At 56.3% G+C, this 26,071-nt stretch overlaps 1 protein-coding gene across 13 annotated transcripts; it reads left to right on the plus strand.

The window, feature by feature from the left end:
* The first annotated feature begins 610 nt into the window (after positions 1-610).
* Positions 611-25,245, plus strand: Wiz (WIZ zinc finger). 13 transcript variants are annotated; one of them, XM_071601674.1, is made up of 13 exons: positions 611-723; positions 2,142-2,404; positions 7,226-7,298; positions 8,945-11,073; positions 12,233-12,556; positions 16,388-16,558; positions 17,488-17,991; positions 19,092-19,490; positions 20,077-20,628; positions 21,641-22,213; positions 22,408-22,827; positions 23,068-23,263; positions 24,130-25,245. In XM_071601674.1, the coding sequence occupies exons 2-13, from the start codon at positions 2,200-2,202 to the stop codon at positions 24,287-24,289; spliced, it is 5,706 nt and encodes a 1,901-aa protein (XP_071457775.1). In that variant the 5' UTR covers positions 611-723; positions 2,142-2,199; the 3' UTR covers positions 24,290-25,245. The 13 variants fall into 13 exon arrangements, with proteins under 13 accessions (XP_071457775.1, XP_034491193.2, XP_071457790.1 ...); XM_034635302.2 differs by having other exon boundaries at positions 21,686-22,213; XM_071601689.1 differs by lacking the exon at positions 19,092-19,490.
* Positions 25,246-26,071: the final 826 nt, after the last annotated feature.

A 26,071-nucleotide genomic window follows, 5' to 3' on the forward strand; every position in this document is an offset into this window, starting at 1 on the left:
TAGCAGTCTTGTAATAGGCTAGTCCTGGAGGGGCAGTGAATTAGGGGGCCTTAGCAATGGGGATCTAGGGCAGCTCTAGGGGCATGGAGATGCTTAAGTCCAGTGTGAACGATGGAGAAGGATGGAGTGAGTTTGTGGTTGGAAGACAGCTGAAGTGGACAAGGGACTGGAACTAAGGATTGGGTGGAGTTCTCAATGACCTATGAATGACCCATGGAGGAACTTCTCTGCCCCCTTCCCACTCCTCTGGTGCTATTAGCAAACCTAGCTTTGGAAGGACCAGCGGGGTGATGGGAGCCATTGGGGGCGAGGACAAGGGGGTTGTCATGGCAACAGAGCCTCTCCCTGGACACTGAGGTCGCGCGGGCCCTTTAAGGGTGACCTGCTTGGACACTCCCAACATGGCTGCGCGCCCGCTGGCCGCCCCCCCCCCCGCCCCCCAGCCGGGCGGCGCGCGGTGGGGGGTGGTGGGGGCTCCCCAGACCTCCCCATCATGGCGGCGCGGCGGGGCTGTCGCGCTGAGGTCACGGCTGCGCGCCGGGGGGGCGGGGCAGCGGGGGGAGCGATTTAAAGGGACAATGTCCCCCGAGCGGTGGAGGCGGCGGCGGCTGCGGAGGCCGCGGCACCGGCACCGGGAGCGGCAGCAGCGGTAGCGGTGCGGAGGACCGCACCAAGGAGGGGAGCTCCGAGCCCCGGGACCCGGCCGGCGGCACCGCCTCCTCGGTGAGGCCCGACTGGGCCTGGGGAGCCCGAGGGCGGGGCGGAGCCGGAGCGGGGAGGGGGAGGCCTGGGCCGGGCCGGGCCAGGCGGGACCCCCCAGGGCGGGGGGCGGGGCGGGGCCTGCAGGGGCGGGGCCTGGTCGGGGGCGGGGCCGTGCAGGTGGGGGGAGGGGCGGGGGTCTTGGGGCAGGCAGGTGTCTCCCCCTACCTCGGCGGCCCCGCGGGGTCTCCCGCCCCGGGGTGCACGGGCGAAGCGCGCATCCCCGGGACCCAGGACCCCCAAGGGGTGCGCCAGCGCGGCGCAGCCCCCGTCTCTGCGGCCCTCTGGGGGCGTCTGGCCAGGAGCCCCCTCCCCAAGCTGCCAAAGTGCTCCGAAGTTGCGGTCCAGCCTGTTCCCCGCGGGCAGTGCCCACCCGGTGGGCACCTGCAGGTGCTTCCTCCAGGCCTGGCCAGGAACCCCCACCAAGACTGCCAGCCCACCGACAGGCCCCCCGGGAGCCCCAGGCCCCCTGAGGTCAGCGCCTGCAACCAGGCCTGGAGCCCCGGCCCCGCCCCGGTTGCCTGGGCCCGGCCTCCCCACCATCTCCCTGGGGAGGGCGCCTCATTCCTGCCCTTCACTTTCTGCCTTTACCTTGAAGGTATTTATAGGTGGAGAGACAGCCCCCTTTCCCTGGGGTCCTCGTTTCTGGACCAGAAGCCCCAGGGGTCCCTTTTGGCCTCGGACCAGAGCATTCTTGGTGGAGGGTGGGGAATGGAGGAACCCAGGCTGGGTATGCGTGAGGGATCATGCTGGTGAGAAGCAAAAGGGTTAATTGGTAGGGTCATTTGAGGCTGTATGTGGGTGTGAAGGGGTTAACGCTGGAGAACCCTAAGGTCTTTCGGGGGAGGGTTGGAGTGTGGGAAAAGTGCATGGGTAATTGATACAGGCAACCCAAGTGAGAAAAGTAAAAGGGTAATGATGGGGGGACTTAAGTAAGTGTATAGGGTCAGAATGTGGAAGTGGCTGGGATGTGAGGAAACAGGCATGGCCATACGGTGTGCACGTGCAGAGAAGCCAGGGTGCGACTGGCTAAGGTGAAGCTGTCTGTGAATGGACAGAGGAATCTGAGAAAAGTGATAGGATTCATGATGGAAGAAAATAAGGTGGCTGGGTGTGCAGTGTAAAAATGGGGTAAACCGAGGCAGTAAAGGATCTCAGTAAATAAAGGGGTTATCCGTGGGAGATGGAGGCATGCTGCTAGAAGGGATCATTGGAATATAATATGTAAGGATGGGACCTCAGCACCGTTTATCTAGCCCACTTGGACTGGGAGGTAAACTGAGGGAATGAACTACAAGGGTAAGGATTAGAGTTTTGAGGGAGAAAAAACTGAGAAGTCCTTTTCTTACCTCTGCTAAGCATTGCCCCCTCTCTGTCTCCAGACCCACAATGACCCGCTGAGCCAATCCAGCACTGAGAGGAGTCAAGCAGAGAGCACCCATGGAGGGGCCCCTGGCAGGTGGCCTGGCCGCCCCAGATCGTCCTCGAGGCCCAGAGAGACTGCCTGGCCCAGCTCCGAGGGAGGACATCGAGGGTGGGGCCGAGGCTGCTGAAGGGGAAGGTAGCATCTTCCGGTCTACCCGTTACCTGCCTATCACCAAAGAAGGCCCCCGGGACATTCTGGATGGCAGAGGTGGCATTTCTGGTAAGAAGGTGGGCCCTGTGGCCCTGAAGGAACATTCAGCCTGTTCCCCAAAGTTCAGAGAGATCCAGGTTACATAGCACAGCAGGGTCTGAGTTGGAAGTCCAGAGCCTTCTCTTTGCACTCTAGTTTCCCATTTTAGAATTGTGAAAACCAAGACACCCCCCCCCCCGTTAGGTGGCAAGGAGCTAGGACTCAAACTCAGGTTAGCCTGGCTCCCACCTCTGAGCCAGAACTAACTGGACCCAGATGCCCATCTTGGCATCCTGAGCAACCTGCCTCAAGCATACCTGTTCCCCAGGTGCACCTTATTCCCATCAGTCTTTCTCAGGTCCTCTTTTCAGTCTTGGGAATTCTTGCTCCAGAGCCATGGGCCAAAACAGCTTGTGCCCTCTAGTGGCTAGGGAAAGACTGGGGAGTCGGGGATGCCTGCCACCCCTTGGTGCATTGGTTTGCCCTGCAAAAGGGTATCTCACTTTGTCCCCATCTCAAGATTTGTTATTAATGCATTAAATACTGAGCACCTACTATGTGCCAGGCTCTGTTCTGGGTGCTGGGAAAACAGCTATTAACAAAAGAGGCCAGAGTTCCTGCCCTCTGGGCAAAGGTATTCTAGAAGGGAAGATGGATGACAAGTAACTAAACACATATTGTAAGTGCAGGTAGTGACACAGACTGTGAAGGTATTAAGCAAAGTTCCAGTATCATGCCTAAGGGACCTGGGAAAGCCTCCCTGAGAAGGTGGCATTTGAGTGGAGCATGAGATGAATGGTGGGAAAGGCATGCCGGATGGAGGGAAGAGCAAGTGTAAAGGTCCTGTGGTGGGCAGGAGCCTGGCATTTTTCAAGGACCAGGCTGGAGCCTGATGTGGCTGGAGAATAGTGGGTCGATACATCAGACTTCTCCCTTCATCTCCTTGGCCTGTCCCCAAAGGCTGTTTTTCAGGAACTTCCAAACACCTTGTCAGAGGTTTCCAACATGCCATACCCTTTCTGTGATCATTTCACTTCATTCTTAAAAGAATCCTGTGGGGTAGCCTTGGTGACTATTATCCCCTGTTAGGGATTGGGAAGACCAAGACTTTGTGGTGAAATACATTGCCTAAGGTCGCAGAACATGGCAGTCACATGGCTCAACAGCCCTCATCCCTTTCCACTGTGCTGCATCCTTGTGGGTCCTGCCCATCAGCACCACTCACGTTGCTCAGGTATTTACAGAGGCATCTTTGTGGGCCTGGTATTGGGACACAGCAGCGACCACGGACCCCACCATCTGGAGCAGGGGAGATGGAAGCACACTGTGCACATGTTGTGGCCCAGTTGCTGGGGCTATGAGTGGAGGGAGTACCTAGCCCAGCCTTGGAGCCTCCAGTAGTCTGCCAGATAGTGAAAGAAACAGGATGAGGGATGATCAGCCTGCGAAGCTGGTGGGAGGTATCCAGGCAGGGATCTCCACACATGCAAAACTTGGAGACGTGGTGGCACCTACAGGTGTCAGGCAGCAGGGTGATAGTGAAGTGAGACTCATTTGGGCTGAGGGTTAGCTGGTCAGTACCCAGTGAACCTTAGAAATCCCCTCAAAGCTCAGAGAGTGGCAGGATCTTGTCGCAGGTTACACAGTTGGCCAGGGGAAGGCTGGGATCTTGACTGTGTAGGAGCCCAAGGAAACAGACCTGTAGGTTGTGAAGAATGGGGCATTTCTTCTCCACCTGCAGAAACTCCAGGTCTGGAGAGAAGGAAAAGTTAGGTAAATATGTGTGTCTCCCTCCCCCCCCCCCCCCCCCGGGGATCAACCAGAGGGATTCATGCATGCACCTGTTTTGCAGCCTGGAGAGGAGGGGACTGTGGCTGCCAGGGAAGGTCAGGTCCACTCTTCATCAGTTTTCCTGAGCAAATGGGGAAACGGGATGGGGATGGACTGGTGGTGTGGAGGCTAGAGGAAGGCCTGGGCTTTGGACTCTCTGTCTCTCGCCTGCCTTCTTCTGTTGTTCAACCCCTGCACCTGCCCTGAGAGTCTTGTGATGCCTATAGATGAGAAAAGTCTCTGGGGGATGCTGTTCTACCCCAAGGTCTGGGCCCTCCCTCATCCTCACTCAGCCCTTGGATCCCTTCCAAGGACTCTCTGGAGTGGTCACCTCCAAACTTCTCTGTCTGGACATGATGTATCTACTACCTGTTCTGTCTTCTGCTGTGGATTTTGGCCAGGAGTCCCCACAACTGCCCTGGAGCCTCTATCCAACATGTCGCTAAGTTGGGGCTCTCAGGTACGACAAAGTGTCAGGGGGCTGAACCATTCCACATGGATCAGTAAAGAGCCTGGTGCATGCCTGGCATTGTACTGGGCACAGGGGACTCAGGGACAAACGACGCATCATTTGTGCCCTCTTGGGGCCCCAAACTGGAAAGGAAGTCAGAGCGTGGAGTCAGCAGGTCTGAGGCTCTGAGTTCAGCCTCCAGCTTTCACCTTGAGAAGTCACAGAGACATCCCCAAACCCCCGGAAATTCTACCTCCTTTCTTTCCTTCTACCACCATTTCTCTGGATGGAGCATTTTACTGTGGTCTCATTGGCACCCATCACTGTCCCTACAAGACTTATTTGGTGCTCGTACCCATTGTACAGAGGAGAAAACGGAGCCTTGGAGCAGGAAAGGCAAGCCATTCAGGTCATACTACTGAGCCTTGAACTCGGATCTGTCTGGTTCCAAAGTGTGGCTCTTGGCCACTCTGCCAAGCTGCCTGGCCTGAGATTCAAGTTGTTCATGGATACCTCCTTTTGTCGTTTGCAAGCCCTCTCTGGGATCCCAGATGGCAGGAGCCTAAGAGGGCCCCTTCGCATGGTCACTGCTTGAGGGTTGCATCCCAGGCACCTCCTGCAACCCACAGGGACTGCTGGATCCCCATTGGTATGGAGGCCTCTGGGCAAAGCCCCACCTCCAACGAGTCTCAGACATGGGCCCTCCTTGGCCTCTTTCCTCCAAAGTTGCTGCCACTAAAAATAGGAGCCTCGCCGGAGCTGCTCAGACAAAGAGGCCAGTGTGGCCCCCTGGCTCTTGGAGTTCTTAGACAACAGCAGACTTACCAAATCTGGGACACCCAGAGTCTCAAGAGCTTGGGGTCTCAGAATCTTAGAAGCAGGACACCCAGGATCCTCAGACCCACACCTCTAGGCTGTACTGGGACTGGTTAGTTGCAAATCAGTCACCCTCTCCTAAGAAACTTCTGTCTGTGACTTGAGTTCATTTGGAGCCTGTGTCCTAGGGTCCAAGCCCTGCTTCCCAGCCCTCATGCTCTGCAACCCCCAATCCTAACTCCAAACATGGCTCTGCTCCCTGCCCATCTACACTAGTGGTTTTCAAATAGGGGCAGTTAGGCCACCGGGGGGACACCTTGGTAATGTCTGGAGACACTTTTGTTTGTCATGATTGTGAGATAGGGAGGTAGTGGCATCTAGTGGGCAGAGGCCAAAGCTGCTGTTCAACTTCCTGCATTGCCCTCACCCGGAGAATGATCTGGCTCCAAATGTTCAACTGTGCCAAGGTTGAGTAACTCTGCTCTGGAATATGCAAATTTCAGTACCCCCACCCCACCCTTCAGAAGTGATGCCACTGTCACAGCCCTTTTCTCAGGGTCAGAAGCCAGACCCCCAGGCAGCGACCTAAGGCACCCCCCTCCAGTTTTTATTCCTCGACTCCCAAAGGTCAGCTCTTAATTTCCAGGGCAAATTGGATGGTGGGTATTAGAAAGAATTATTCCCAGCCCTTGCCCTCTTTCTGGACCATCCTCAAATTGAGGCTAGTCCAGCAATTGCATCTGTCGAGCCCTGGCCAGGGCACAAGTTCCCCCAGTGTGTTAACCTTGGCCCAGGAAATTGGCCTGCTCCCCAGTTGGCACGCTTGCCCATGGCAGGCAAGCGTGGCAGGCAGAGGAGACGCAGGCCAGGATTCCTGTGGTCGCTCCAGGCGTCGGCTCCACAGGTGGATAATGGAGAGTTGGCCCTATCTGTGTCGGGGGATTCCCGGGAGGGAATTCCATTCTAGGATTTAAGCCTGGGAGAGGGTCCAGAAGGCATAGCTCAGACTGGCCAGGCTCATCACTCATCATCTGGCATGTATTTGTTGAGCACTGTGCGCCAGGCACTGGGATACTGTAGTGGGTAAGGCTGACACAGTCCATGCTCTAGTGGGGCTTATGTGCTTGCAAGGGACCCACACAAGCAAGCATCCTGAGAGGGACCCAAGCAACTTGTGGGACAGCTAAGAAAAAAATGAAGCAGATGCTAAGAGAGAGAGAGAGAAAAAAAAAAAAAATCTGAGTCACTTGAGTAGCTGGCCAGGCAGAGGGCACAGCAAAGGCCTGAGGCTGGGAAGAGTTAGGTGGCCTTGAGGCTTCACAGGAGGGTCCCGAAGTCAGGGCAGGGGCAGTGAGGGACCAACAAGGGGCAGGTGAGGTTGGAGAAAACAACAAAGATCCAACTTCTGAGGGCATTGTGGTGGCAGTTGGGAATCTGGCTTTTACTGTAAGTATAATGAGAAGCCAGGTGAGTTTTTACCAGTGTGTGACTTTAAGAAATCACCCTGGCTTCCAGGTCAGGAGAAAGAGAGGAGGTTTGGAAAGTAGCAAGGCCCTGGGATCCCCCAGAAGACTGAAGAAGACTCCTCAGAGAAACCCCTTTCAGGGCTCAGTACAGAGGCCAACGGCCTCTTGGGGAGAGTGGTTGAGAGCCGGCAGGGCCCTTCTGAGGCACCTGCAGGGCTCCCAGAGCTGGGGCATGGAGCCCCGGCCAGGGGGACCCCAGCCCCTCAGGGTCTCCCCTCTCTGTTGCAGACGGGCAGTCCCATCCTGGCCTCAGCGAAGCCCTCCCCTGTGCCACCTCCGCCACCCATCGGATCAGCAGCTGGTGAGTGCCATGCTGGCCCTGACCTCAGGGAGGGCAGGGGGGCAAGCAGGATGTGCCCAGGCCTAAGAGAAGTCCCTGGGGAGTAGAAGGGGTCAGGAGGGAAACAGGAGGCCAGGCACAGGAGGTGGATCCCAATAGACAAGCCCCTGGGTATGTGCTAAGGGCGGGGGAGAGGTCTGGGGTGACACAGACGGTCAACTCTCATTATCCCTGCCAGGAGCAGGGCCAGAGAGGCAAGAGCCTGGAGATTGGACCCTTGAAGTCCTCTTTCTGCCAACTGACCCTTAGAACGATGCTAGGCCTCTCTGAGCCTCAGTTTCCTCAACTGCAAAATCAAGCTTATAAGATATATCTCACAAATTTGCCTTAAGAACCCAAGGAGCACTGGGTAAGAAGAATCAACCACAGTGCTCATGTCCAGCCACCCTTTATTAAACAGACTAGCAGGTGCTAATATATGATAATGATGGTATCAGGATTAATTGTTAGCTTTCAGAATTAATAATAAGTGCTAAGGGCAGGGCTCTCAGCATGTGTTTATCCCACTGAATCTTTGCCACAGCCCTGGAAGAATAGTTCTGTTAGTGATGCATGTCACCAGTGAGCATCAGAGAGGTGACGTCGTTGTCTCTGCTCCCCTGTCTGTCAGCCCATTTCCTCATCTGTTCCATGTGCATGATTGATACCCCTCATGGAGGCAGGACTTTAATAAGGAAGGGAGACTTGATCAGGAACAATCTTAATAAGAACTTGCATTGGTCACTGGCTAACTGGGAGCCAGATATCCAGTGAAGCAAAATGTTTTCTTGAACACCAAATTGTGTGTATCTTCATCCTGTGTCTTATGGAGTCAAGGTCCCCGTTTTAAAGGTTGTGGTTACAAGCATTTAAATAAGCCCCTGCCACATGTGATGTTTTAATTGATGACACCCATGATAAGGCTTCTTAGACATTGTACAAGGACAAGGAGATCCCTCTTAGATATCATCCCAATTTTTAGGATTAGAAACTGAGGCCCAGAGAAGTTGCCTTACCTTCTCCAACCCTGACTCCATCTACCTCCCACTTGAGAGAGTCAGGTCACTGGGGCCAGAGGCTAAGTGGGGACCATCAAGCTTTTCTGACTCTGCCTTTCCAAGAGGGGAGATGGAGGGAGCAGGTGCATCCTTCAACCTTTCTGCTGCAAAGTTAATTTTTACCAAATTCAGGGGAGAGGTTTAACTAAATTAACCAAGTCACCCCATTTTGGAGAGAATCAACACAGAAGCAGCTTGATACACAGGTCAGAGCCTTAAGTCCTCCTGGGAGAGATGAGAGTTGACTGGGCCACCAGACTTGGGGACACTCCTTAGAAGTAATTCCATCCCCCAGACACTCTCCTATGATGCAGTAGGGTCAGGCTATGTGGACAGGTGTATTCTGGGAGTTGAAACTGGCTTTTGACCCAGCAGCTCTGGAAGGGTTCGCCTGGACTCCCTTGTCCCTCCCTTCCCTCACCCCAATGCTACCAGACTCTCTGAGGTCACCCTTGGGCTGGATATCTGGGGCCTGCCTCAAACTGCCTGGGAGGACTCCTTACCACCACTACCCTAGAAAGGTAAACTGAGGCCCATGGCTAACCTGTCCCCCTTGGCACTTCCTTGCAGCTGCTGGGATGGAGGCAGCCTGGACTTCCAGCCAGGCTCCTTACCACCCCATCTCCTGGGCCCTTTCCCTGGTCCCCCAGATGGCCAGGGGCCCTGGGAGCACCCCCTGGTCCAGGAGGCCAGGGAGGGCATCCCATCTGAGCGGAGATTCGAGGACTCAGTCATTGTGAGAACCATGAAACCCCATGCTGAGCTCCAGGGCTCTAGAAAGTTCTTGCACCACCAGGGAGAACTGAAGCTTTTGGAAAAAGCCCCCAGGGGTCGCCCCAGGTTTGACTGGCTCCAAGACACAGATGAGCAGGAGCCCCCACGGGACTCAAGGCTGCACCTGGACCTGTCTCCTCAGCCACCACCCCTGGCCTCCTTCAGGAGGGTGATTGTGCCGGTGGAAGATACCTCCAAGACGTTGGACATGGAGATGGTGGGCACCAGAGAGGACCTGGAGGATCTTGAAGGCTTGGCCCAGCCTTCTGAGTGGGGTCTGCCGACATCGGCCTCCGAAGTAGCAACACAGACCTGGACGGTGAACTCAGAAGCATCTGTGGAGCGGCTGCAGCCACTGCTGCCCCCAGTCCGAACAGGGCCATACCTGTGTGAGCTGCTGGAGGAGGTGGCTGAGGGGACGGGCAGCCCTGATGAGGATGAAGATGAGGAGCCAGCTGTGTTCCCCTGCATCGAGTGCAGTATCTACTTCAAGCACAAGGAACACCTTCTGGAACACATGAGCCAGCACCGCCGAGCCCCGGGCCAGGAGCCCCCCGCTGACTTGGCCCCCCTAGCCTGTGGAGAGTGCGGCTGGGCCTTTGCTGACCCTGCTGCCCTCGAGCAACACCGGCAGCTGCATCAGGCCTCCCGGGAGAAGATCATCGAGGAAATCCAGAAGCTGAAGCAATTTCCAGGTGACGAGGGCCGTGAGGCACGGCTCCAGTGCCCCAAGTGCGTTTTTGGCACCAATTCCTCCAGGGCCTTTGTGCAGCATGCTAAGCTGCATGTACGGGGCCAGCCGACCAAGGAGCCTTTTGGTGGTGGCAGCAGGGTTGGAAGCCCAGGCCCCGACGCCAGCACTCTCCTCTATCCAACTTATGGAGCTGCTTCAGGCCTCAGTGCCTGTGTCTTCTGTGGCTTCCCTGCATCCAGTGAGAGCCTGCTCAGGGAGCATGTGAGGCTCCTGCATGCTCATTCCCACTGGGAAGAGGATGGCGAGGCGTTCGAGGTGGACCCAGCCAGCCAGCCAGGCACAAGCCAGGATGCATACACCCGCTTCTCTGACAGCACCATGGACTACTTTGGCAAAGCTGAGCCGCTCTTGGCCCCCGCGTGGCGGGAGAACCCTGTTGGATATGACCCCGACCTGGCCTATGGCCCAGATTGCCAGCAGCTGGGCATGAGGAATTTCTCACTGTCAAAGCCAATCCCGCACGACTCAGGCCAGAGACCTCTTGGAAGGCTGGCCTTTCCCTCACCCCTGGCATCTGCCCCCTACTCCATACAGCTCAGTAGAAACAAAAGCACTGTCCACCTGCCGGAGCTGGGGGACCATCGCCACCCTTGGAGCGAAGAGGAGGAGGAAGAGGAGGATGAAGATGTAGCACTGACTTCTGAAATGGATTTTTCTCTGGGAAATGAAGTCTTTCCACCTCCATCTGTCCCCAGCCTCATCCCCCAGCCAGCCCTAGAGCTGAAGCGGACTTTCCGAGATGCCCTACAGGCAGCCGAGGCCTCCAGGGCACAACAGCAGCAGCTCCGAGGGATGGTGCCCATTGTTCTGATGGCGAAGCTAGGGCCCCAGGTCATGGCGGCAGCAGCTAGGGTACCCCCCACACTGCAACCAGAGGAGTTGGGGCTGCAGGGCACCCACCCCCTGGATTTCCTGCTCCTGGATGCTCCGCTGGGTGGCCCCCTCGGGCTAGACACACTCCTGGAGGGAGACCCAGCCATGGCCCTGAAGCACGAGGAGCGGAAATGCCCCTACTGCCCTGATCGCTTCCACAATGGCATCGGCTTGGCCAACCACGTCCGTGGCCACCTGAACCGCGTGGGCGTCAGCTACAATGTGCGGCACTTCATCTCTGCTGAGGAGGTGAAGGCCATTGAGCGCAGGTTTTCCTTCCAGAAGAAGAAGAAAAAAGGTAGAGTGGCTTTGCTTTGGCACCCACCTCCCTCCACAGCCTGGGCGCCAGGAGGCTGGGAAGCTGAGTTCTACACCCACCCACCCTCACTCTAAATCCTCCCTTAGTGCCATGCAGGGTGAAATTGGGGTCTTCCTTCCTGTGAGACCTGGGAGCCACAGCAAAGGTCACCACCAAAGGTTGGTGGATGTGTGGGGATGCCCCAATGTCTTGGCCATGCCTGCAGTGGAGGAAGGAGCCTGGGCAGAGGAATTGGCCCCAGGCAAAGAATTCCATTTAATTTCTTCATTCAACAAATATTTATTGAGTGAGGTCCCCTCTGTTCTGGGCACAGGGGCCGAGGGACACAGAAGTAAACAAAACAGGAGACCTTGCTCTCCTGGAATTCATGGCCCAAGTCAAGAGCGAGGGGACCCTTGGTGGACTTCACAACTTGGGGCTGCCTGTGAGGTATGCAGATTCTCAGGTGACAAGGTTCTGATTCTGAAGGTCTATCTCCCACAGGAGTGCCCTGGGTGGTTCTGACATTGGCAGTCACAGAGTCCACTTGGGGAGATGCTGGTGTGGTGCATTTGAGTGTGAGAGAGTGTGTTTGTATACACTAAGCTGGGGGGGTGTGGGGTAGACAGGCAGGAAACCAGGCAGTTATGACGTCAAGCAATGAAGGCTGGGAGAACCTGGAGGCTGGGAGAACCTGGAGGCTGGGGAAGCCAAGGGAGGAAATCTCTGACTCCACCTGGGGGCGGGGCTCAGAGAAGGCTCCCAGAGGAGGGGGCAGCACATCCTCTGTTTGCCGTTTCTTTATACAGTATGTATTTAATCTGCAGTACTGGGCAGTGGTGAGCAAAAATAGACACAAGAAGGTCATGCACTGAGTATTCACCAAACTGATTGTGAATCCACAACTGGAGAATGACAGGATCCCTGGAGGGAGTTCAGCCTTCTAGAACTTGAGAGATCAGCCTTCTAGAGTGTGTCTGGGGTTGGGATGCAGGAGCTGAATGCTGTGAGGCAGGCAGGAATGCAGTGGCAAAGGGAAAGAAGGCCGTCCAGTGTGGTCCAGAGGGTGAGAACCCCGGGGAAACAGAAGGGGTTGGGCCTAGAAAGTGGCTACCCCATCCCTGCCCCATCATAGACAGTCTATGTCTTCTCTTTTCAGTGGCCAACTTTGATCCCGGCACCTTCAGCTTAATGCGCTGTGACTTCTGTGGGGCTGGGTTTGATACTCGGGCCGGTCTCTCCAGCCATGCCCGGGCCCACCTGCGTGACTTTGGCATCACCAACTGGGAGCTCACCGTCTCGCCCATCAACATCCTCCAGGAGCTGCTGGCCACCTCGGCTGCTGAGTTGCCCCCCAGTCCCCTGGGCCGAGAGCCTGGTGGGCCACCTGGCAGCTTCCTGACCTCCCGTCGGCCTCGCTTACCTCTTACCGTGCCCTTCCCACCCACCTGGGCTGAGGACCCTGGGCCAGCCTACGGAGATGGTAAGGGGAGGGGGTGGGCCAGGCTGGAGCCCTGACCCTTTCCAGGAGCTCCGAGGGATGGAGTGGATGGGGGTGGGGGCAGCCACTACTTTTTTGGAAGCATTTTGAGTCATTTTACAAAGTATATTGACAACTTTTCTCACCACCTTCCTGCTATTTAGGGGTCATTTCTGTTTTGCTCAGGGGCTGGGCCAGTGCCCTTTCTGAATCTAATTTCCAGGCAAATGGTTATTGAAGTCTTAGGAGGAATCAGACATTGTACTAAACACTTTACAGTCACAAACTCATTGAGATCCTTATAACAACCCTATTAGGGTGGGATGTTATGACCATCCACATTTTACAGATGAGGAAACTGAGGCACAGAAAGCCTAATTAACCTTTCTGAAGTTACAGAGCCAGAAGGAGCCAAGTTTTGAAGTCCAAGCAGTTGGGCTCCAGGTTTCTTGTTTTTGATGAATGAATCTTCTATCTTGAGCAGTGCTGCCCAGTAGAACTTTCTGAGATGATGAAAGTGTTCTTTAGTTATCTGTTCTGTTCTGGAGAGTCACCCCTGGCCACATGTGGCAGCTGCGCACTTGAGATATGGCTAGTATTGAGTTAGTGGCAATTCTACTGGACAGGGCAGATCTACAAGTCCAGATTGCAGATGCTCAACCAAAGTCAGCACTGGTAAATCCCTCCCACACTCAAAATCTAGAATCTATATTTCACACAGGGGGCCTGGGATATGGTAGAGGAAGTGGAGAAGTGAAGGTCTCAGCCTTGAAAAAGCTGACTTTGCAGCAACTTTTATAAAGCAGAGAACTTGTCTATGTGGAGCAGTTGGGCCCTGAGAAATGAAAGATATCTGAGCAAGGGAAATTGGCCCAGTTGTGTTTGGGGCTGGGGCTTCCGTTTTCCTTACTTGCAGTTTCAGGGTTCTACCCAGATCTGTTTTCTAGGCTTGACTGGACTCATCCCACCTGCAAGTCCACTGAAGAGCACTTTGGAGTTTGCAAAGGGTAGGGGTAGGGATATCAAAGACTCTTCTCTTCCTTGAACAAGGAAGAAATTGAGGCAAGTGCCTAGTTGAGATTATATCTCTAGGAGAGAGAGAGTGGGGATGTGATCTCAGACTTCTTGTCTTTGTTAGTGTTCAGCTTACTCCATTTGGTTTGTAGTGCCTCAGTAGTGGTTGGGAGGCATAGCTAGCTCTGAGGATGGCTGCAGGAGATGGTTGGTAGATTCCAGCCCTGCCCCCCTTTCTTCTGTATCATCCTAGCAGAGACCTGGATGTCAGGCTCATACTTTCTTATCTGGCACTTGGAACAGGATGGGAGTATGTGCTCCGCAGCCAGTTTCACCTCTGGCCAAGTTGTTTCTAACCAGAATACCAATGTGTCAGCCCTATGCGCCTGCCAAGGGAGCTGACCAAGCCACTGGGGTGTGAGGAGTCAGCCAATGGATGGGAGGAAGTGAATTTGGCATTGCCCTGGCCTTGTCCAGAGGGAGGAAAGAGAGCTATGATTTATTCAGTGAACATCTGGGGGTGGGGGGGCGCGAGGAAAAGGAGCAGTTGGGACGGTCCTAGAAGCTTTATCTTAAGTACGAATGCCCGAGATCCCGGCTAGCTGTGGGCAGTGGCCCTGCAGGGCTGTTCTTAGAAGTCTCCTCCCCTCTCCCCAAGTGGGCCGGAGCTGGCGGGTGCCAAGTTGGGGGCGGGGCAACGGCCTGATTCTGGCCCCACCCAGCTGTCAAGGAACAGCTGGGCGCCATCGGTTTGGAGTTGAGGAGGGAGGAGCCGGTGGAGCTTGAAATGTTAGATGTCTGAGCGTTCCCTAGGACTGCAGGACAGCACCGTCGGAAGACAGCTGGATACCAGGATGATGTTGGTGGGAATCCTCGTGGTTGAGGATCAGGTGTCTTCCAGAATCGTCGACCCAAAGAGGGAGACTTGCAGGAAAGAGAATGGGTTAGGATCCCGGGGCAGGTCCTAGCTCCACCCCCCAAGCCCCGTCGGGTCTCTAAAGTCTGATAATATTGAGGTAGATGCCTGTGGCAGGAGGATTCCAATCCTAGCCGGGGATATCCGGAGCCCGGGATGGGGCGGCAGTTGGAAGCCGCTCGGCGCGCGACCTGGCTGCATGGGTGAGCCTGGGCCCGCGGAGAATTCCCAGCGCCTGCTGCCTTGAGTCCACAGGGCCCAGACTAACGCTTCACTCGTGGCGCTAGGCGCTCAGCAGGCCATCCTGGACGTACCCCGAGGGGCGGGGCGGAGCGCGCTCTGTGGCGGTGGTGCTCGGCGCTCGGCTGCTTTCGCCTGGGGCGGCCGCCCCGCGTGCGCCGGAGCCAAGATGGCCGCCTCCACCGCCCAGTGCCGAGTGACAAAAGCGGAGAGCAAAGCGGCGGCGGGGCCGCGCACGGGGGCCGCCCGGGAGCGCGCGCCCACGGGGGCGCCCCCGCCCTGCCCCCCGAGCCCGGGCCCCGTGACCCTGCCGGCGCCGGCGCCGCCGCCGCCCCCACCCCCGCTGCCGCCGCCGCCGCCGCGGGACGGGCCCAAGGCCGAGCCGGAGCCGGGGCCCGGGCCCGCGCCCCCGCCGGGTAAGAGCCGGCACCGGGGAGGGTGCTGGGTGGGGAAAGTCGGCGTCCAGCCCGCCGCTGCCGCCCTCAACGCCCGCCGTCCAGTCTCCGGGACGCCCCCTCCCCCCAGGCCCTCTAGTCGCGCAGGTCTCGGGCCTCCTGTCGCTGCTCGCGGGGTCCCGGGCCTCAGAAACACTGCCACTGGCCCTTGGGATCCTCATCCCGCCTGACAAATGCCCCCTGCCTCTTTTGGAGTCCCAGGATCGTCCCTTGTCACGGTTCCGGTTTCGTTGGTGCGGAAACCCACTTTGGCCCTGTCCCATCTGACAGACGCCCCCCCCCCCCCCCCCCCCCGCACGCGGAGACTTTGACAAAGCCCTCGGTGTCCCCGTTGCCGACGGCTTCCCTGTCTGCCTTCTCCTTGCCTCTGTAGGACTCAAACTGATCAGGGGACCTGCCTGGACTCCTGCCCCATTGCCTCCCACTGAGCGCCTCCGAGGCCATCCAAGACACAGTTCCCATCCTACAGAGCTCTTGTCATGCTCTGAACTCTCAACTTGCAGCTCAACAGACCTCCCAGGCTCCTTTCCTTGAAAAATTAGACCATGAACACCCACCTCTTACTTGGGGAATCTTCCTGGCCTGATACTCATAAACTTCACACAAAATTCAGTGATTGTCACTGTTCTTTTTACCAATCGGATCCTTCTGGGCTTGTCCAGGTTCCCAGTTCTTGCCATTTTTCATTCAGATTTCAGCTAGTAATGGGCAGACCTCCCCTTCCCCACATTATCTCTGAAGGCCCAGCCTAAGCTGTCTTGCCAGCAGAGATTCCTCATTAAGTCTCAAGTCCCTGTCCTTGGTTCCTTGCCTTTGCATTGCCTCTCTGGCCTCCTTACCCTGGTCTTCTTTTGTCAGATTCCCTTTCTGACTGTACCCACCTCTACCTTCTCTGTAAGTTCTGCCCAGAGATATGTTTTCTCTAAGGTTCTCCAGGATGGGAATCTGAGCTCAGACTTGTACACAGGACTTGCACTGTGTACCCTGACCTTCCCATGTTCTGGTGGGTGGAAACTGCTGCTCCTCTTTCCTGTGTACCTGCATTGTGCTGGTGTTGGGAGTTATGGGTTGAATTTCAGCTTTCATGGGTGAGCTGCTTCTTAGAGTGAGAGCAGGCACCGAAAATGAAGAAGTGCCACATTCTTCATCCTTCTGGGAGTAGACAGCCTGACCCTTGCCTGGGCTGAGCCCATCTCCTCCACCCCACAGGCCTGGGTTCTGAGGAAAACACAATGGTGGCCATGGACTTGGGTTCTCCCCTGCTTCCTAAGAAGAGCCTTCCTGTCCCTGGGGCCTTGGAGCAGGTGGCTAGTCGACTGAGCAGCAAAGTGGCCGCCGAGGTTCCTCATGGCAGCAAACAGGAGCTGCCGGACCTCAAGGGTGAGTGGCCCAGGTGACAGGGCAGGGATTATGGCTGGTCCAGGTTCCTGGTTTACAGGGGACCTCTCAGGCGTGGGGGTTAATATGGGTTCCCAGGTTGGCCGTGGCTTTCTCTAGTACATCTTAAGGTGCCAAGGAGACACTTAGCTGTTTATACCCTTGAGCTTATGCAGCCCTGGCCATGCCCAGCATCCAGCTTCACACTGGGCAAGAGAAGGGCATCCAGAGAAGCAGCGGTCATGGCAGTCAAGAGCTCACACTCAAAAGCCAGGTCATTTGCCCACCATCCCTTGTTAGCAATGCGATCTTCCAGATGACACTGATTCATTTTGTTGACTCTAAGGTGGTTATGAGTCTTGACTTGTACTGTGCTAGTTCCCAGGGATGTGACAGGAACAAAATGGACCTGGCCCTTGACTTTAGATCATTAAAGTTGGGGGTGGAAAAGCAAAGAAGCAGGTGGGCAGGGGAAAAATGTCCTTTTGTAGAAGCAGGTGCAAGGGAACCACAGAGACCCTGGCTGAGGCCTCTGGCCTAGTGTTTGGGGCATGGGTTGAGCTGTAGAGAGCAGTTAGGACTTAGCTCAGTGTGAAGCATGTGTCTGGCAAGTCATTGTTTGTGTGAACCTGTTGCCAGGGCATCCTTATGAATAGGAGATCTGAAAAGTGTCCATATTGGCTGGACCACAGAAGGGCTCTATCTGCTGCTGTGTGCCCTTGGGCACAACTCTTCCCCTCTCTGAGCCTCAGTTTCCTTACTTGCAAACCAGACTGGCTAATCCCCACCTCATTAGAATCATTGTGAGGCTCAAGGGGCCTTGACAAAAGTAAAACATTTACACAGAACTGGGTGTGAAGTGGGAGGAGAAAGGACAAGCTGAGCCCACAGGCTTCACAGTTTGTTCTCCTGACCTCCATTTCACCCTCCAGCCCAGAGCCTGACCACCTGTGAGGTCTGCGGCGCCTGCTTTGAGACCCGCAAGGGCCTGTCCAGCCACGCACGTTCCCACCTGCGGCAGCTGGGTGTAGCAGAGTCGGAGAGCAGTGGTGCCCCCATCGACCTCCTCTACGAGCTGGTGAAGCAGAAGGGCCTGCCTGATGCTCCCCTTGGGCTGCCCCCAGGCCTAACTAAGAAGTCCAACTCGCCGAAAGAATTGGTCTCTGGGGCTACCCGGCCAGGTCTGCTTGCCCTGGCCAAGCCCTTGGATGCCCCTGCTGTCAACAAAGCCATCAAGTCTCCTCCTGGCTTCTCGACCAAAGGCCTGGCCCACACACCCAGCTCTCCGCTCCTCAAGAAGGCACCGCTGGCCCTGACGGGTTCCCCTACCCCCAAGAATCCTGAGGACAAGAGCCCCCAGCTGTCCCTGAGCCCCCGGCCGACCTCCCCAAAGGCACAGTGGCCCCAGTCTGAGGACGAGGGGCCCCTGAATCTCAGTGAGTGTGGGTCCTGGGAGCTGAGGGAGGCCCCAGTGTTGGGAGGGACTGGGATGTCAGTTGGGCCTCAGATCAGGATGGTTCAGGGTGGGGAGAGTGGGGACTGCAGCTCCCACATCCTGGGTTAGCCAAGGAAGCTTGTTGGTTGAGGCACTCACTGTGTCTCCTGTTGGACCAGCCTGCATATGATCATCTCTCTCCAACTTTGCTGATCTTCCCCTGGAGGCCTGGCAACAATTGCTGAGCCTGCCAGGGTCATCCTTACCACTTTGTGGCAGCTCTTTATTCTTTGCTGGGCTAAGGATGGGGTAGTGTAAGTAAACAGGGCTCCTGTGGGCCTGGATTCCTCAGTGGGATTTCAGGGCATTTGAGGTCCTGTAGGTAGATGAGTAGTCCATCTGACAGGAGGTCCCTGTAGTTGGCCCTGTCTTTACATCTTCCTGGTCATTCTTTGCATAGGTTTCTCTGTTTGTGCCTGAGGGTGGAGTTCCTCCAGCTGGGCTGCCTATGGGCCTGGAAAGTAGGATTTGGGAAGAAACCCTCCAAATGCAATGAGCAGGTTTTGTGAGGATGTACTGTAGAACATCAGGCTTTCCCATGTATTTGTGAGCATTAGAGTCTGGGGATGACCCCAGAGTCTAGTCACCACCACCACTACCTCCCACCCACCAAGTTGGCACCTCATGTTCCCTTGAAATTACTCTACTGAAAGTGCTGTGTCTTCAGAAACAGGGTTCTTGGCAACCATGCCCTTGGCTGTATGATGCTTAGCAACCCATCCGGGCCCCTGCTATCTGCCCCCACAGCTGTCATAGCAAGGGTCCCAGGGAAGAGGGCCCAGGAGCGTCAGACTTTGCCGCAGGAATTTGGTCACTGTCCACCCCACTTCCTTAAGCTCTCTACCTTCACCTTGATGCCAAAGAACTAGGCAAGGAACAGGATGTTCTGCTGCCCAAAGCTTCTCAAAATAAGTCTGCACCATGAGACTTGGACCCTGAACTGCCTGGGCAGCTGAGAATCACACCAGACCCTCCTGTCTCCTTCCCCCAGGGCCGGCCAAGGTGGCGGCCGTGAACCCCCCCTGTGTTTTGTCTCCGCAGCTTTAGATAGTGACGGGGGCAGAGAGCTGGACTGCCAGCTGTGTGGTGCCTGGTTTGAGACCCGCAAGGGCCTGTCCAGCCACGCCCGTGCCCACCTGCGCCACCTGGGCGTCAGCGACCCGGACGCCAAGGGATCCCCCATAGACGTGCTCCACGGGCTCATCAGGAGGGACGGCGTCCAGATCCGCCTCCCACCCGGGCGCGGAGCCCTGGCCCAGCTGGGGCGGCCTCCTCCCGCCTCTGCGGCCCTCTCCTTGCTCCCCCCCCCACCGCCGGCCAAGAAGGCCAAGCTGAAGGCCGCGGGTACGGCCAGCCCCTGGGGGAAGCAGGACCTCTCGGCCGCCGCAGCCGCCGGCATTTTCTGGGCCTCTGATGTGGAGCCATCTCCTCTCAACCTCTGTAGGTTCTCGCTTCAGCCGCCCTCTCCTCCCTGCGGGCCCTGGAGCCCCTCCCGGGGGAGGGGGGTCACGGCCCCCTCCCTACTCTCTCCCCGTTGAGGCAGGGAGTAGACAGGGGCCCTTGGCAATGGTCCGGCTCTGCCCAGGGAACTTTTTGGCAGTGGGCTATTCAGCCCTCTCTCTTGGCCTTTGACCTCCATGACCATGACCCTCCCTGAGAATGAAGGCCAAGGGGAGGGTCCTGCCTTTTGATGTGGAAGGTGCTCACATCTGCCTCCCCAGTCTGGGTGGCATGTGGTGCCTAGGTTGCCGCTTCCTTCCCCCATCAGTTTTGGGTTCCTCAGAGCTATGGAATCTTGGTTCTGTCCTCTGTCAGGACTGGGGGCCCATTTGCTCTCTGGAGTCTTCCCCTTGTTCCAACTGGGTGTCTGTCCCCCTGCCCTAATCCTTATTTCCCTTACTTGCACCTGCCCACCATCACCACCCTAGCCTGTGGGCATGCTGCTGCCCACACCCAGCTGACCAGGACACTACTGCAGATGACCATTGTAATAATAAATTCTAACTGCTCCTCTCTCCTGCTGCAGCCTCCGGCCCAGAACCAGCTCGAGACATCCGCTGTGAGTTCTGTGGTGAGTTCTTCGAGAACCGCAAGGGTCTGTCGAGCCATGCACGTTCCCACCTGCGGCAGATGGGCGTGACTGAGTGGTACGTCAATGGTTCGCCCATCGACACACTGAGGGAGATCCTGAAGAGACGGACCCAGTCTCGGCCAGGTGGACCCCCCCACCCACCAGGGCCTAGCCCAAAATCCCTGGCAAAGGTGGTGGGCACCGGAGGCCCTGGCAGCTCATTAGAAGCCCGCAACCCTTCGGACCTTCACATCTCACCTCTGGCTAAGAAGTTGCCACCACCACCAGGCAGCCCCCTGGGCCACTCACCAGCTGCCTCTCCTCCTCCCACGGCCCGGAAGATGTTCCCAGGCCTGACAGCAACCTCCCTGCCTAAGAAGCTGAAGCCTGAACAAATGCGGGTGGAGATCAAGCGGGAGATGCTGCCAGGGGCCCTTCATGGGGAGCCGCACCCATCTGAGGGTCCCTGGGGGGCGCCGAGGGAAGACATGACACCCTTGAACCTGTGTAAGTGTGAACCTATGGCAGGGCAGGGAAAAGGAATGGATGGGTTTCTTCCCTGCCTCCCCTTGCAGGTATCTGTAGCACCCAGGGTTGAATTAGAAGGGAGGATACATGTGAAGCCAGTTATACATTCCCCCTGTGCAGATCTGGGCAACAGAGCTGCTGCTTGATTCTCCTTTATTCATACAGGGGAGGTAGAACTGTGTCATATGTGATGGCAAAACTATTTTATCTTTTGTGCCATCTTCAATCAGTTGGTAGTGGCTGCCATCCAGATTCCTGGGGAGGTCAATTAGTGATATCTACCATGGCAGGAGTAGAGGGACTGGCAGTAGATGTCTGAACTGTCTTTCTGATGTTCCTGGTAATTGATTGCTTGACGTTTGGAGTCAAATTTGAGTCAAGAAATCTTCTCCTCCATAATCTGATAATATCCAACCTTGGGCAAGTTTCCTCATTTGGAAGATGGAGATCAACATAGTCCCACATTTGTGGTTGTCTCAAAGATGAAGCACTTAGCACAGTGCCTGGTTACAGAAAGCTCTGTGCATAGTAATTGTCATCATGTCACCGTCACTTGTTTCCCTCTCAGACCATTGCTATGTTTATTCTGCTTAGGTCGATTGACTGCCTGCTGTATGCCAAGCAGGTGAGGATGGCCTAAGGTCTGCCTTATAGCTTGTATGCCAACTCTGTGCCACGTGCTTTGAACCATTCTCATTTTAGATTCTCCCAGTAACACTGGGAAGTGAAGATTTTTCATCTCCATCTTGCAGAGGAGGAAACCAAGGCTCAGAGAGGGGAGGTGACTTGCCCAGCATCACACAGGGAACCATTGTGAATCCAGCTAGAATTTGAGGTGACAGAATAAGCAGAAGGGCTCGATGTACATAAGGACCTATGAAGGCCCAAATGTGGGAGCAAGTCACTGGAGTCTGGAGGTGGGGTGGGGACAGGGGCAGCTAGGCAGCTGGCACTAACATGGGCCTTGAGCTTGGAGGCTTCCTGCCCGCAGCCGCTGCCTCCTTCTCCCCCCACCCCAACCTTGGACCCCCTGCAGCGTCCCGGGCAGAGCCGGTGCGCGACATCCGCTGCGAGTTCTGCGGTGAGTTCTTCGAGAACCGCAAGGGCCTGTCGAGCCATGCACGCTCCCATCTACGGCAGATGGGTGTGACCGAGTGGTCTGTCAACGGCTCTCCCATCGACACGCTGCGGGAGATCCTGAAGAAGAAGGCCAAGCCGTGCCTCATCAAGAAGGAGCCGCCAGCTGGAGACCTGGCTCCTGCCTTGGCTGAGGATGGGTCCCCCACAGTGGCCCCTGGGCCTGTGCAGTCCCCACTGCCATTGTCGCCCCTGGCTGGCCGGCCAGGCAAACCAGGAGCTGGGCCAGCCCAGGTTCCCCGGGAGCTCAGCCTGACACCCATCACTGGGGCCAAACCCTCAGCCACTGGCTACCTGAGCTCAGTGGCAGCCAAGCGGCCCCTGCAGGAGGACCGACTCCTCCCCGCAGAGGTCAAGGCCAAGACCTACATCCAGACTGAACTGCCCTTCAAGGCAAAGACCCTCCATGAGAAGACCTCCCACTCTTGTAAGCAGTGGGTGGCAGGGTCCTGGGAGGGCATTTGCCAGGGCCTGCAAGGCCGGGCTATGCCACATAAACCCGCACTGACCCCCAAATAGGGCCCCTGTGGGAGGCGGGATTGGCTCCTGGCCTGAGCAAGGCCCTCTGGGTATTCCTGCCCCCTTCGGGCCGTGGCTCAGCAGTACCCCCTCTGCCTGCAGCCACCGAGGCCTGCTGCGAGCTCTGTGGCCTTTACTTTGAAAATCGCAAAGCCCTGGCCAGCCATGCACGGGCACACCTGCGGCAGTTTGGTGTGACAGAGTGGTGTGTCAACGGCTCGCCCATCGAGACGCTGAGCGAGTGGATCAAGCATCGGCCCCAGAAGGTGGGCGCCTACCGCAGTTACATCCAAGGCGGCCGCCCTTTTACCAAGAAGTTCCGAAGTGCTGGCCATGGCCGTGACAATGACAAGCGACCGCCCCTGGGGCTGGCACCTGGGGGCCTGGCCTTGGTTGGCCGCAGTGCTGGGGGGGAGCCAGGGCCTGAGGCTGGCCGGGCAGCCGACAGCGGTGAGCGGCCTCTGGCAGCCAGCCCACCAGGCTCTGTGAAGGCTGAGGAACATCAGCGGCAGAACATCAACAGTGAGTGCATGTGGAGGTGGGTCATGAGGGAGGTGGGCACCTGCTGGGCCCTACTCACTGGGTTCTGCCCTACATTCACTCCCTCAGATGCTTGCTTCTCCATTCAGCCTTCCACTACCCAGGCGGCAGCTGGTCACCAGCTGTATGAGTCCCCAGAGTATCTGCCCCTTACTTGCTGAAGCAGGGTGTCTTCAGGGCCCTGGCCCTTCTGCTCATTTCCCATCTCTCTCCCCACCTTAGAATTTGAACGTCGACAAGCCCGCCCCCCAGATTCCACTGGGGTCCGGGGGAGTGAGGAGGCCAATGACTTGCATCAGAAGCTGGAAGAGGTGCGGCAACCTCCACCCCGGGTGCGGCCAGTCCCATCCTTGGTGCCCCGACCCCCTCAAACATCACTTGTCAAGTTTGTAGGCAACATCTACACCCTCAAGTGCAGGTATGCTGCCCCTCGGGGAGTGAGGGAGAACGCCCACCTGGGCCTCGGCCACCAGGCTCAGAGCAGGATGGGGTCCAGCAGGGGTGGCAGATATAGCTATAGGAGGTACTACCCTTAGGTGCAGTGGGGCCCAGGGTTCCTCAGACTTTGGCATCTCAGAGCATCAGGCTGACACCCCAAGCTTTGTAGCCAGTGAGACCCGGGTTAGTGACCTTAGGCAGGGACTTACCTCCCCAATGTCTCAATTTTCCCATCCTTAAGACCTGCTTGAAAGATTTTTTTATGAGGACCAAGTTTCATAGTCATAAAGCACTGAGAACTGTGCCTGGCACTTGGTAAGCCCTCAACATATATGTGTCTGATTAAGAAAAAATAGGTCTTAGTTAATTCTTACCAAAGTCCAAACATACATCAGAGACCAGGAAACAGGACATCTTGAGATGAGGTGACTCAACTCAGGCCATACAGGCCAAGTGAGAGTAGGATTTAAATCCAAGTCTTTGGAACCCTATGTTATGAGGCCTTGTTGATGCTGGCTTGACAAGAAGAAGAGGGGCCTGGTGAGTTGGGTAGACTCTGCTTCTCTGTACCTTCTACCATCTCAGATCATATGCATTAGACAGATGGTAGAGGTACTTGGGAAGCAGGAGGTCTCTTACCCAGCACCAGTGACTTCATCTCCAGGGGACCCTGCCAGAGCCCCATGATGAATCGAGGTGACCGTCCACAGAGAGACACATGGCTTCTGGACCCCTCTTCCCTCAAATCTTGAATTTGATCTGTTTATCTGAGTAGTAGCAGGTGTGTCAGGGATGTGTTCTGTCCTCATGGCAGCAGCCTCTCCCTCTTCCTGTTCTCCCACACAGGTTCTGTGAAGTGGAATTCCAGGGCCCCCTCTCCATCCAGGAAGAGTGGGTACGACACTTACAGCGGCACATCCTGGAGATGAATTTCTCCAAAGCAGACCCTGCACCTGAGGAGCCCCAAGCCCCACAGGCACAGACAGCAGCAGCAGAGGCACCCTAACAAAAGCATTCCAGATTTCCTCTTGTGCCACCTCTGTCTACTGTTTCTCCTCTACGTCCTCTTCCCTCTCTTCCTTTCTTTTCCGTTTCCAAAGGAGCAAGCCAAAACCTCAAACCGGTGCCCCTCGGGGGCCGGGCACACTACAGATGGGCGCCGGGAGCCAGCTAGCCACCCTTCCCCCAGCCTGAGGACTCTGGGGCCACAAGGGTGTCTTCCACAGGGGTAGCAGCCAGTCCCTGGTGGCAGCTGATCTGTTCACAGGGGAGGACAGCATTACCCCATGTCTAGCAGCCAGACAGGGCTATTTCTGCCATCCATGGCCATTTGCAGAGACCCCAAAGACTCCCGTTCTGGTCCCCTTTTGTCCCCATGAATATCCTCTCACACACGCACATGCAAACATACACGCACACACGCACCTCGTGAGACCCGGGATCTGCCCTAGCCCCCCAGTTCCCGAGTTAAACGATCACATCATGCCACGGTGCTTGCTCAGGGGAAACTACGCTCCCTCTGTTGACCCGCTTGGGCCTGGGAGCCCCCGTTGAGCCCACAATGCCACGGAAATCCTTGTTGGTTGCCCCCCAGAGGGGCCTTCCTAGCTGGGGAAGAGCTCAGAGCTGACAGCTGCCTCCTGCCATGTCAAGGCCCCCCAGAGCCTCAGGGGCTCCAGGGCCGGAGGGTGGGGGGGGATGGGACTCTCCTCCCCCATCCCTCCCTCCCTCCCCCTTTTCACTGTTGCTTTCTATGTATAGCTCCCTAGATCTTTCACTTTTTTAAAAACGCGTTTTGTGTAGAGAAGAAGGAACGTGGATCTTTTTATTTTGCAATCCTGGGCCAGCTAGATACCGGGAGCAGATTGACCTTTTAACTTTTTTCAGTGGCCACCTTTTGGTTATCGATGTACCTAGAAGTATGTAAATTAGATTAAATTTCTCTTCTGGAAACACCCCGGGGCAGGCGGCCAGCGTGTGTTTTTCTGTCTAGTGGACAGGCTGGCATTGGCCGGTAGCCGGGGCTGGGATAAGGGCCTCATCCACTGCTCAGAGCCCTGGAGGCCCTGAATTTCCCCTTTGGCCGCCAAGTCAGCCAGACACAGCTGGGGATGACCAAGTTCCCAGCTGTTGGCTTTGATGCCACTGTTGGTGGGGAACTTGCTGGCTGGTGAAGTGGCTTCTATGAGCAGAGAAACCAGGGCTCTGGGCAGCTGGTCTGGGAAGGGAGCCAAGATCAAGAAACGATTGAGGCTAGAAAGAGCTTTCCAAGGGTAGGAGCTGTCCACGGAGGGAGTTGGAGATGCAGTGGGGTGGGGGGTAAGAAGCAGCACACAGCTACTGGAAGCATTTGTGGGGGGAGGTGGGTTGGTAGGGTGCAGAGAGCTGGAATTCACTTGCCTTTAAAACATGAAACTTTTTTTTTTTTTGGTGGTGGGGGTGCTGCTGGGGATTTCACCTAGGGCCTTACAAGTGCTAGGTAAGCACTACTCTAGCACTGAATGCTACAGCCCTAAAACATGATTTGTATGAGACACTGCACCCCAAACCCAAGTAACACCAGAGGAAGAAGGGGGAGCTACTAACTCCGTTGTGATATTTTCCTGCTTGGCAAATGTTTATTGAACATTTTCTGAGACTTAAGATTTTGTTGGCTGCCCCTCCTTGTTCATTGCATGTGGTTTTCAGCTCACTGTTTTCACTAAAAAGCCAAGTGGAAATGATCTCATGAGGTGTGGATTGCAGGGGCCTCATCTACCCTAACCCTGTTTTTCCTTGATCCTTTGTG

The sequence above is a fragment of the Marmota flaviventris genome, chromosome 1, assembly GCF_047511675.1.
Source record: "Marmota flaviventris isolate mMarFla1 chromosome 1, mMarFla1.hap1, whole genome shotgun sequence".
Lineage (NCBI taxonomy): Eukaryota > Metazoa > Chordata > Mammalia > Rodentia > Sciuridae > Marmota > Marmota flaviventris.

Bases quoted from the DNA above. Each gene is read 5' to 3' on its own strand.
- Wiz (XM_071601674.1), top strand. From the start codon at position 2,200: ATGGAGGGGCCCCTGGCAGGTGGCCTGGCCGCCCCAGATCGTCCTCGA. The intron at 11,074-12,232 runs GTAGAGTGGCTT...TTCTCTTTTCAG, and splicing joins CCAGAAGAAGAAGAAAAAAG to TGGCCAACTTTGATCCCGGC. The intron at 20,629-21,640 runs GTAAGTGTGAAC...TCCTGCCCGCAG, and splicing joins CATGACACCCTTGAACCTGT to CCGCTGCCTCCTTCTCCCCC.